Source organism: Cygnus olor, chromosome 5, assembly GCF_009769625.2.
Source record: "Cygnus olor isolate bCygOlo1 chromosome 5, bCygOlo1.pri.v2, whole genome shotgun sequence".
In the NCBI taxonomy this organism is placed as follows: domain Eukaryota; kingdom Metazoa; phylum Chordata; class Aves; order Anseriformes; family Anatidae; genus Cygnus; species Cygnus olor.
Window position 1 is genome coordinate 17,994,573 of NC_049173.1, and position 12,765 is coordinate 18,007,337.

At 37.9% G+C, this 12,765-nt stretch overlaps 1 protein-coding gene across 4 annotated transcripts in view; it reads right to left on the reverse strand.

Moving 5' to 3' along the window:
• Positions 1-12,765, reverse strand: part of TDP1 (tyrosyl-DNA phosphodiesterase 1) — a 44,505-nt gene that overhangs the window by 25,363 nt on the left and 6,377 nt on the right. For all 4 annotated transcript variants that reach the window (XM_040558340.1, XM_040558341.1, XM_040558342.1 and 1 more), the window contains exons 6-12: positions 11,465-11,499; positions 10,304-10,396; positions 7,732-7,902; positions 5,778-5,856; positions 3,978-4,163; positions 3,742-3,790; positions 654-720 (exon numbers count right to left, since the gene is read on the reverse strand). In XM_040558340.1, the coding sequence (XP_040414274.1) occupies positions 654-720; positions 3,742-3,790; positions 3,978-4,163; positions 5,778-5,856; positions 7,732-7,902; positions 10,304-10,396; positions 11,465-11,499 (680 nt within the window). The remainder of the gene's footprint in view (positions 1-653; positions 721-3,741; positions 3,791-3,977; positions 4,164-5,777; positions 5,857-7,731; positions 7,903-10,303; positions 10,397-11,464; positions 11,500-12,765) is intronic.

Below are 12,765 nucleotides of genomic sequence, written 5' to 3' on the forward strand. Positions count from 1 at the left end.
AGGTTACCAAATTCTTTTTTTTTTTTTTTTTTTGATCTGCACAAAAAAACTTTTCCCATTGTTCTCAAAAAAACAATTAAAATTTAAAAAAGATTCAGCCTGAGGGAGACATCTGGCATGGGTTTGTCAGATGGTTAGAATTTGGCAAAAATTAGTAGCAAGTGAAAATAGAAGCTTTTAATGGAAAACGTCAGGCACCTTTAACAAAAGATGGCATTACCATAAGGAACTAAGAATTTTTACAGCAAGACTGCCACACTTGAAACAAAAAAGCCTAACCCTGCTGTGCCTCAGCTGAACTCCTGTTAACAGTAAGGCACAAACAGAAAAGCGAAGCACAATTGTACTAAAAAAGTAACTTGATTCCAATACAGAGAAGGAAAGCCTAAATAGAAGATTATAGAACCCCGAGTCTGACTATTTATTTCATTAGCAACAGTAATCTATATCATTTTCAGAGGTATAAGAACATGTTTTAACCACACTTTGGAGATGAGACCAGCAGATAAGTACTTAGAGACTTTTATTTTAAGGAGTTTAAGGATACCATGCTTCTTATCACCACCACTTAATTTGCTTTTAACACTCAAATATACAGCAGTTTTGGTTTAAAGATGAAGTCTAAAACAAAAGCAAAGAACAGTTTAACTTACTGAAAATAAGTATGCAACCACAGTTGTTTCTGTGCTGTCTGTATACTGTATGGAAGGGAGCCACCAGCTGAAAGATAAAACACATACAGAACACGTATATTGACATTTTGAAAGCAACAAGGGACTCGGGGGATGTTATCTCTGTCCTCATGACTTACTTTTGGAAAACTTAAATGCTCCAAAAAAAATAGGATTTTTTTTTTTCAATTCTTAAAATGAAGCAAGTCCCCAAAGAAAGTAGCAGATTTACACTGGTTCTTGTTTCCTAGAACACAGGCTCTAGAATTAAGTCCTCTTAAAAGAAATGCGTATTGGTATTTTTTTTTTTTTTTAATGATACCACTTGATATCAACAATCATTACTCACAGAAGAGGGATTAAAGCAAGCAGCATTCAGAAAAAAACACTTTAAAAAGCAAAATCTCTTTAGCTGAAATTGTATTTGTATTGGATCTGGTCTTTGGATAACAGACACTATAATTTCTTGAAGTGAATGTAAGATAGACAAATCTGTTGTGGCATACTGAGTTACATTAGTGCTGTGTATTAGAAACATGATGCAGAACCTAATGCATTCAACTTGTCCTTCAAGAAGCCATAAGGACTTCTCACAGAATCTCTGCTATTTTGAGGGATGCAGGAATCCAAGGATCTGTTTATTTGCAAAAAACGCAGAGTTATGCAATTCACCAAGTTAATTCAAAATATGAGAATGACAGTAAGGAATCGTTGCATACATTGTATTTGACTCTGAAAGACATGAACTTTCCTACACAAATGCTGTAGACAACTAGACATGAGAAGAGATTAGAGATTAACTTGCTTCTGGAAACCACATATCTATAAATTCAAAGTTTGCAGTTTCTACATACACCCAAACATTGCTCAGTTCAGGAAAGAGATCCAGAGAGCTGAAGAAAACATTCCTGCTAGCCCTGTGTTTAGAATTCCCCCTACCATTGTAAGGGCTCAGCAGCTAATCACTTCATACCTAAGTGCAGGGGTATCTGACTTGGAAGAGAAACATGTTCATGGATTCGACAATGAATCAGCAAATTGTAGAAGCTGGAAGTGCTCTCTGGAGATCATCTAGCTCAACCTCCTCGCACAAAGTAGCCTCAACTACAGCAGGTTGCTCAGGACAGTGTCCTGTCAAGTTTTGAAAGAATGGAGACTTCACAGCCTCTCTTGTGAATCTGTTCCATTTAAACATCAGAACTCTTTTTTTCCTGTAAGGATGCTCTGGAATTTCCTGCATTTCTATTTATCCCCATTTCCTCTTGTTCCTTCACTGGGTACCAATGCAAAGAGCCTGTCTCTACTTTGCACCCTCAGGTATACACGTAAGACTTCCCAGTAAAGTTCTCTTCTTCCGTCTGAAGAATTCCAGCTATCTCAACCTCTCCTTGAATGAGAAATGCTCCAACCCCTTATTCATCTTTGTGGCCTTTTGCTGGACTTGCTTCCATATGTATATCTTGAACTGGAAAGTCACAAACTAGACATAGTGCTCCAGGTGTGGTCTCACCAGTGCTGAGCAGAGAGGAAGTGTCACTTTCCTCAGGCTGCTGACAGTCCTCCTCTGAATGCAGCCCAGGATGCTGCTGACTTTCTTGTCGTGAGAGTGAATTGCTGTCTAATCATCAGCTTAGCTTTGGAGAAGAAGACTCTGCTCACTGCTTTCCACTGGCCAGCCCCCAGCATGTCCTGGTACCTGGTGTTACTCCTACCCAGTACAAGACTCTGCATTGCCTTTCATTGAACTTAATCAAGTTCCTGTCAGATCACAGATCTGACACAGATGTGTGTCAGAGCACAGATCTCCAGCCTGCACAGGTCCCTCTGAAGGGCAGCATAATCAACTGATAAATCAGAGGACTGGTTGATGCATATCACTTGCATATTATTCGCAAACTTACTGAGGGGGCATTCTGCCCCACCATCTCGGCACTTAATGGAGATGCTAAATACTTGGCCCCAGCATCAATGCTTGGCACACACCACTAGTGGCTGAACTCCAGCTGCGCTTCATGCCATTGATCACAACATTTTGGGCCTGGTAGCTCAGCTACTTTCCAGTCCACCTCAGCCTCCACTCATCTAAGCTTTTACTTCATCAGGTTATCCATAGGGATGTTATAGGAGATCATGCTGAAAGCCTTAATGAAGTTGAGATAAACAACATCCAGTGCACTCCTCTTATTCATCAAGCTAGTCATCACAGAAAGACATCAGCTTGGTTAAATATCATTTCTTTAAAAATCCCTCCTTTAAAAATCCATGCTGACTACTCCTGATCAATTTCTTTCTGAATCACCTTCCCAGGGATCACTGTGAGACTGGCTGGCCTGCCAATACATCCTCAGATCCTTCTTTCTTACCCTTCCTGAAGATGGGAAAGAATTCCTTCCTTTCAGCCCTCAGGAATCTCATCCACTTGCCATGACCTTTTGAAGACTAATCAATGGCCTTGTGATGACATCAACTCTGGCATGCACGTGTGTAACCCACAAGCATTGGCTTTCAAGAAACAGGATCTTTACAGAATCAGAACACTACAGACAGTAACTCTTCAGGTTGGCTGAGGCTATGCTTTCCGCACAAAGATGTAATGAAGATTTAATGAAGATAAATGTGGGAAGACTGATCACACCAATCACATATTGCAGTATTAAAATTGACTAATAAGCAGTAAAACACATTCTACCTGATGCACAGAACACAGCACAGAAGGCAAGGTGAATTTGAAGTACAAACACTCAAATCTGAATTTTCTGCCAAAAATCAAGCATGCCCACTGTTATAACTCCAGTCAAGAGCTGTTTTCCTATACAATAATATTAACATAACTATACAGATTTACTCAAATACACCAATGCCCACAAAGGGTTTTCTATTCAATCACAACAGAAAATCCAGAGTCAGAAACCCAGTAATACTAAAATACAAGGATACTACTGCCAGCTGTTCAACCAAGTTATCAGCAAGATGACGACTTCAAGTTCACTCAAATAGCAACCACTGAAATGATTGTGCAAGACACTGACCACAAAAAGCTAAATGTACTTCCTTTTGCTCATCTGCTTACCGGGATAGCCTTCCAGACTTTGCCTCACATTGTTCACAGTAGGATAAACCTTCATGGAGAAAAAAGTTAGCTTTAATAATGCAGCTTTAAATACATACGCTGTCAATTTTCAAGTAAAAATCATCTTAAACTTGTTATATGCTACTTATTTCCAATGTTACAAAATACTAAAAGCTTCATTTTTCAGAATGAATCGAGTTGCACTGAACTTAAAAATCAGCACCTAAGAGACATACCAAATGAACTGGAACATCACATTTAAGGAGAGTTGTTGCTCTGCTGCCTGCAGCCACCAGACTCTCCTGGAACTCAGAGCACAGCCATTTGGACTCATCAGCTCCCATTGAACCAATGCTTGAGAACTGTCCAACAACAGGCCACGACTCCTGTGCTGGTACTGATGAAGCATGCTCTTTCAAAAGCTAGTGAGGAAAATTAAAACAGTAACACATTCAACAGGAAGAAAACCTTAAGAGCTTGTATTCACTTGTGACAACAAAGAAGATTAACATTCATACTATCTAACTTGGCAATTAAAAAAAAGTCATCAGGATCTCCAAGTAAACCCACTGCTCATTTAAGAGAAGATCAAACATTGCAAGTTCTATCCAAAAGCATTAGAGCCAACCCTTAAATGACTGGTAAAAAGAATGCTGGGAGCTTTTCCTAAAAACACAAAATATGAAGTCATAAGAAGTTAAACTTTTTTTTTTACATATAGTAGTCGTTGACCTTAAAATTCCTCTCATATCCTAAAGCCCCAGATATAACGAGAGGAAAACCAGAACAATTTAAAAGAATTATTTCAGTTTTCTTTTCAAATTGTTCTTAAGCTGCGAATGAAATTTAAAGTCACATTAAAACCAGATGGGTATAAGCACATACTAAATTTTATGTAGTAGCAACCTCTCCCCTCCCAGGCAGGGCACCTATGACCAAAAGGGGTTCAGTCAGTGTAGTGTTACCAGATATACCTACATTGTTAAAGAAATTAACCTAAAAACACAACAGCAACAAGAGTAATTTTTTCCTTTACAGTTTTTTTTTTCTGGTGTATTTCATTTTCAGTGTCTTACTGGCAAGAAAACCTAGGCAGATGACATACATTGGAGAGGATGTACTCTATACCTGCAAGAGGAGGTCCAAAAGAATAAGTTTGATTTTCAATAAAAAGTGTGATAAATAGACATTTTATACATCACTGAAGCTTGCCACGGGCAGTATTAGCATTTCTGGATAATACCAGCAAAAAGTTCAGCAAGGAAGTTTATACAATACCACTTCAGCAGGAGATGCAGATTGGAAATTCCCCAGCTATCAGAAGCATTTAACAGGTGACATGAAATACCTTACTTAGTAAGGAAGACTGAAAAAGAAGGGACCCTAGAAAGTCTTGATATGCAGTATTGTACAAAGAATTACTATTGTGGCTTATTTAAATAATGTAGGGGGGTTAAAAAAAACTAATTATTGATTAAAATAAAAGTCAAGATCTTAAACATAGAACAATGCTGAAAATCTGACTGAAAGGATAACATCAGCTATACACAAAATGTTTTTTTAATTCAATGTTTTTGGCTAGATAGTTAAACAAGAATACTTTAATAGCCTTTAACAGTTAAGTAAATAAAACAAGCCTGATCCCTATACACAGAGAAGTCTTTATCCTCACCTCATTCCTCAGCAAAAGCCTCTGAAAAAGGCCATGTTTCATACTCAGTCACAGAAGACTGGATCTTGATAGTGTCAAACTTGTTAGAAATGTCAAGAACAGATAGGAAGTCATTTGAGTGATGGTGACTCAGATATCTCTAAGAGGCTTCAGGCAGCAAGCTGAACTTAATAACAGAGCTCAGAAACATAACATGCAAGATCTACACTGCCATAAGTTGCAAGCTTATGTTTTTTGTTAATTTAAACTGTATCAACGTATTAAAATATTACAGAGTATAGCTGGAAAAACTAAAAGGAACTAAAGAACACTCTGAAATTACATTTACAGTTAACACATTGACAAAAAAGGTTAGCTTTAGTACCTTCCTGAGCCTAAGATGACCCCACTTTTCTTTATCAATACCTTGATATCGTCCAGGGGTAGAACCAAGCAGATACACTCTACAGAAAGGAAAAAACACCAAGTTATTTGCAGCTTTGCTACCCCAAAAAAAGAACATACAATCAGTGGAAATCAAGTCAATGGGAAGAGCTACTTTAACACCAGGAAGTGGAAGGTACTGCACATCCCAGCAGAAGACCATGCCTTCTGTTTAGGATCACAAAAATAAGAACAGCAAACGATTAAGTACCACATAACAGATTTTGGAGTATTTTGGTTTGTGAAATTTCAAGGTATGCTGATAGGTTTTCCTTGCATAGTTCAAGTAGTATTTAATACTTCACTCAAGATTTACAATATGAAGAGAAGTAGATTTCCAGGTATTTAACTATTAGAATCCTATGTGACTGTCATGCACTACCAGGTGGATCTATAGCATAGACATGAACTGTACCTGTTTCTGTGCACAAAACCGCAAGAGACGGGTATAGTCAGAAATCTGTGCCAGATGAGAATTATTTGCACTTGACTGGGCATGTAATTTTGAGTAAAGCCAATCTGTTACATACAAATCAACAGGTTTAGGTACAGATCTCATCTGGGTACCTAACAGCTCAGAAGCTAAGTGCAGCTTTTTAAACTTTCTAATAATGGTTTAGTAATCTTTTTGACTTTGTCCTGAGCACAGAAACTTGCCCAGAATCTCAGTTTAGGAAGCTGTTCCTCACTGCATCTCAATCCTAGATCTATCCAGGAATATCCCTACATATTTTAAACAGCAAGGAACTGATCCACATCCGAGGAAGTGCCTCTTTCCTAAACCATGCATAAACTCACATCGGCTAGGGCCTACCTGACCTGTCCAAGCTCAAGCTCATCAAGTGGATAAAAACAGAAGCTCAGGCTCAAGTGAGCTCAGCTCACTATAAGTTATATCTTTCTTTTTTAATAATATTGTAAAACTTCATCTGAATTAAAAAGGCACATCGTTTTACATATTGAGCTAGATATAGTTTCAGTCTCTATGCCCCAAAGGTCATTTTCAGCTTTTTCTGAACATCTCTGCTGGCTTGCAGAACTGCTATTAAGTTGCCAAGGAAGTTTATTCTTTCTGAAATAACTACCCTCTTTCTGTAGAAATGCTGGATGTATCTATTAGATGTGAATTAAGTGAATGTTTTTTTTAAAGTAATATCAATAGTGTAATATTAGAGATGACTGTTTCAAGACAAGCTATGCTATTGCTCAACATGATGTTGCATATTGGACAAAACCTATTACTGTAATGGGCCAAATTCTACACATACATATATGAATTGAGCTCTGCCTTAAAGTGCAGAAGCCTATTCTTAATACAATCCTCATTACAATAACCTTTGCTTACATGATCTTTCATATGAGGAACTTAATACAACTCTTTTTTTTCCCCCCCACTGTTAAATTTAATGGAGCTAATACTTAACCCAGACCAACTTAAAAGAAACCCCGTGTCCCTATCACTTAGGGCCACCTCTGTCAAGTTACTGTTAATGCACTTTTTTCATTTCTTTAAAATGTATGGTTATTAAACTAGAAGTTGGTTAATTCAACACAATCTGCATAAAAGATTTAAAGGGAACTCCTCCTTACAAAGCAAAATGACAAAAACATGATCACAAATATTTAAGCGATAGTTTATCCAGAAATAGTGATTTTTTTTTTTTTAAAGCTGAGAATATCTGTTTTGGACTACGTGGTCTTCAAATTCCAGAATGAGCAGCTCAGGAAGCCTGTTGCTCCATTGACAAGTGCCTACAGTTAGACCCACAGTTGAACTGTTAAGCCTGAAAACAGCTGAGGTTACAGAACAAACTTGTTGTCTAATAGATGTTAACCACACTGAGCCTTAATTTGGAAGAAGAAAGCATGCAAACAACAAAAAATACAAGATATACCTTGTCTCTGATAAGTCATGCTGTTGAATCACATCTATCCATTCCTTGAGTGTAGGAGCATTGTAAGCCATCAAGTAACTTATTAGGTCAGATTTAAAATTAGTTTCAGATTCACCAGCAGAACCAGCTGTTCCCTGAGGTAGCCTTGGGTATAAAGGGCTTAGCCATATTCTAAAAACAAAGGCACAAAAAGAAGGACACTAAAACCTTGTGATAACGTGTGGTAAGTGATTAAAGTAGATCTGAAGGTCCTAAATTACTACTTCACAGATTTAGTTTAATGCTACTGAAGATAACGCAACTTACCATTGCTTTACAACTACAGAATCATCAAGTCTTCTGCTCAGTGCCATATCATCAGTAATTTCAAACAAAGACAGCAAACGTAAACACATTTATCCACGCAGATGCTTACAGATTTCTCTACTCTTAGACTTACTGACCAGTTCGCCTTTCATCAATACTTTCAGTATGAACAGAACACTGCAACACATTCTACTAAGTTACTGGTTTGTGTAGAGACATAGAAAAAATCCTATTAGAGTCTGAAAGTTCTATATAGTTTTAAAAGTAGCTTATGATAACTTGCCTCTCCAGAATTTCCATCAGAATAAAATGGGGTGGGTACTATACAGGGCAAAAACAGCTAACAGTTCTTCCCAGTCACACATTATTATAGCCATGGAAGCCAAAGGTTCTGCAGCATCAATATTTTTGTGGAGTTATCGATCGTAATTCAGAAGTCAATAAAACATACAGAAGCCCGTGATCCATCATATTGGTAACATTGCATATTATTGCAGTGTGCATAAGCTAAAAAATATTTTAATGTTTGACAAGAAGGACAATGTTAAGCACCCCATATAAGTATTTTCATGCCTTCTTGGCTTTCTGAAAAGCTGGCTGTTAAAAATACTAAAGCCCAAAATAATCCCACAGAATTTAAAGGCAAGAAATCAATGGCTGTACTTTTGCCACTCAAAAAGCTTATAAGAACTTGCTTCAGACAGGTGAAAAGCCTCAAAACCTTGTCATATTCAATGGTAGCAAGATGGATATCGAGATGACGGTGACATCTGAAAGGCCAATTTCAAGTCATTTGACTAAGAAATCTTAAATCCTAAGCTACTGTGGAGAGTTAACTAAAAAAAACGCTCCCAGAAAAATTGCCTAGAGAACAGAAGGTTGCTATATTAAGGTTAACATAATATATTAATATTTCACCTTGTCCTAGCATAGTAAGAGATCTGATACTAGTCTAAGGTAACAGCCATCTCAGGACGTAAATTTTATTTTTTTTTTATTTACAGTAGAAAGCAACCAGAGACCAGGCCTTGACAGCTACCACCATTCTAGGTCTATTTTTTTTTTTTAAATCTTAACAGTGTTAAGACTTGTAGCACTGGATCATCAGATCTACTGTCCTGTCTCCAGAAGTAGAAGATACCTATGAAAAGTATTAAACTTAAACCTCCCGTGGGACTGTCCAAGACTTCAGATGTTCAAAGGTACCTACCCCAACTCAGGAAGCTTCTACCTATTTCTCGATGATATTGCATGAATTTTGACTCCATTTCCCTCCAAACCCATTAAAATTTTTAATTACCTAGAGCATCCTTTTGCAAGGAGCTCACAGACCAACTGCATGTTGCAAAGAAATCCTTTTCTTATTTTTAAGTGATAATTTTATTTCATGAAACCTAATGTCTATTGAAAAACTGTCCTCAGCCTCTTCCATGCCATTCAATGCTTTATATCTTGTAGTTTATTTATACGAAGGAATAAAAAAAGAAAGCCTCAAGATTGTTATGTGTGTACCTCAAAGCTGATGTTGATGAACAGCCTTTTATGCAAGCTAAAAAAATGGCTGGACTTGCAAAACTGAATAGATTGACAGATCTTAGCTAGATTTGATGATCTAAAACTGACAGATCCTTATCCCTGACAATGTGATTCCTGTAACAGTACTGATACATTTCACAGTATCAGTCTGGCACAGAGCTAAGAATTCTTGTTGCCAGTGATAGTATGAGCAAAAAAAGTTTGAGTCTCCGCTGCAGGCATCTCATTTTCCCAACGAACACTTGTGGTATCTCAAAATAAGCAGTCATGAGCACATAGGTATATTTCTAATTTGCACCAGAAATGCTCCAATGACTGTAAGACTGTCCCTCATCTCTCACATCCTCAGAACTCCCCAGGGGAGAATTCTCTATTGCCTACTATGTAACAGATCTTCAAACAATTTAAAAGTACATGAATTATCACATGTTTATTATGTCACCAGGTCAGTTGAGATTCATACGCTCCAAATGCTGATTATTTTCCAGCAAAGACAATAAGGCCCAAATTATATATTTCCAATTGTTTTGACACATCAGATCAAAATGATATTTAAATTCTCTTTAGTACTTATGTAAAGCCTGATTTTCAGCATATTTGAGTGTTTAATGACAGGAGTAGTTGCGTATCTAGCACAATCAAGAAAACAGACCTCTAACACACAACAAATCATACAAATTCTAAACTTAATAGCAGGTAATCAAAAGACCTGCTAGAGATTGTTGCTTACCCCTGAGTTTTCTGATGCCAGTCATCAGCAATAAGATTGGATGTATGTATCACAACTCGAAGACCTTCTTCATATAACAAGAGCATCATTTTCCTTAAAAATAGAATATATAACACTTCGTTTGTTTCAAGCATACAGAGTGGGAAATAACCTAATAACTCTTTAAAATGCTCCAAGAAAATAATTTTCAAAAGACTTGTTCTGTTCTCCATAGATTGAAGTTGAAGTGTTTTGCCCTATGTGCATGTCAGACTTGCACGACAGTCATTAAACTATTGCTGTGCATTTTGTCAACATCATGATTTATTCCAGAGCACAGCTTCGTATCTCCGGTGACTGACTTCCAAAAGCAATGATGAATCCTTTCAGATTTGCTATGCTCTTTCAAATAAACTTATTACTTTGCAGATAAAAGAGCCATGTTTTATAAAAGAATTGTCGAAATGATTAACTGATAAAAAACACTGAATTGCCCTAAAACCAAAGACCTTCACTATATGGAATATGGATTGAATCTGTTCTTATCTATTGCTTGCAATCTATGACATTCCCTCTGTGACACTCCCACAATATCAAACTCAAGTTTTTCTTTGAAGAGATCCCAAAATTCAGTAATTGCTTCTGGATTTTTTGCAGTCAACATGGACACAGAGCTGTAAATTAGTGTTCTGTCCAACCTGCCAATGACTGATCAAGTCCACGTTATAGTTTTGGTATCAAGGCATGAGTTAACAGCTAGTACCTACAGTTCACTGACTCCAGTTGTGTAACTAGCACACCTCACATCTACTTATTATTTCATTTGTTTCCGTAAAGAACGACCCGATCACCTATAAATACAACACAATGAAGGAAATTTCTAAGAGTCAGTTTTTCTATGAAACCCCATTTTTTGGCTTTAAAATAACTTGCAGATCCATGAAGTAGACATATACAACATGAAAGACATTACTTTCAAATTGGATCAATATATAATATATATTGGATCAAGGCCTTTCCTTCAGAATTCTGTCTTCACATACAGTAATAATCTATCTTTCTGTTCCCTAAATACTTTCTCACATTAGTTACTGGTTACTAGACCAAACACAGTAACTGCATGTACCAGGTCTGGGGGTCATCTTTAGAAGAAGAGCATTCTGCTTCACAGCTGCTACTTACGTGTGGTGAGTTCCAAATGCAATATCCAGTTTAGCCTATAAAATGAAAGAGACAATCATTAAAAACTACTATTGCGCACATCTCATATGCAAGAACATTAAAGGAAGAAAGGTGCTTCACCTTTATTTTGTTTCACTTCACTGCTCTCTAGTGGACAGATCACAAAATACATTATCCCCCATCATCTTTAAATATACTAATTGCTAGAAACTGTACTTTAAATTGCAATGTAATTGTTTGCTGGATCTGCTACAACAGAATTCCTTCAACCAGCAATATTTTCAGAAACAGTCAGCCTTGTAGAAACAGACCTAGGGATCCAGGAACCAGTAGCCTGCCCTTGCAGAAAAGGCTGCATTAGTAGGAGCATTGCTAGCAGGTTGAAGGAGGTGATCCTTCCTCTCTGCTCAGCACTGCAGAGGCCACAACAGGAGTATTGTGAACAGTTCCGGGTTCTCCAGCACAAGGGAGACATGGACATGCTGTAGAGTCCAACAGAGGGCCATGAAGATGATTACGGGACTGAAGCATCTCTCCTGTGAGGAGAAGCTGAGAGCTGGTACTGTTCAGCCTAGAGAAATAAAGACTCACGGGGGATCCTTAAATACCTGAAGGGAAGGTGCAAAGAGAATGGAGACAGGCTCTTTTCAGTGGTGCCCATGGACCAGATAAGAGACAACAGGCATGAATGGGAACACAGGGGGTTTTGTCTGAACACCAGGAAGCACAGGTGACTGCACACTGGCACAGACTGCTCAGAGAGGTTGTGGAGTCTCCCTCCTGGGAGACCTTCAGAGCCACATGGACATGGTCCTGGGCAGCCTGCTCTGGGTGGCCCTGTTTGAGCAGGCGGGTTGAGTCAGACAGCCTCCAGAGGTGCCTTCCAACCTCAGCCATTCTGTCATTCTGAAGCATATGGTAACTGTCACAAGCAGCTTAGTGGCTAATGTGGCAAAGAAAAGCCAGAAGCCAGAGACAGAAATGCTTTTTTATTCAGTGCTTTGCTCTTACTAAGAAGAACATTTAAAACACGATTTCTAGGGAAAGGATAAAACACAAGTTACAGATGTTAAGAGACGTTTCAGTCAACGATGGCTCCAACATTGTGCCTAGTTAACACAGAAGTGGAGCAAATATTTACATCTCATTTTGGGGTACTGGCATAGTGGAACGCATGGGCTGCTGGAAGAATGTGAAACAGTATAACCAAACAGGAAAGCCATCACAAACACAATTTGTCCCTACTACTTGCTAATGACTACTCTGCCAAGTCTATCATATGGGATACATTACATCTGAAT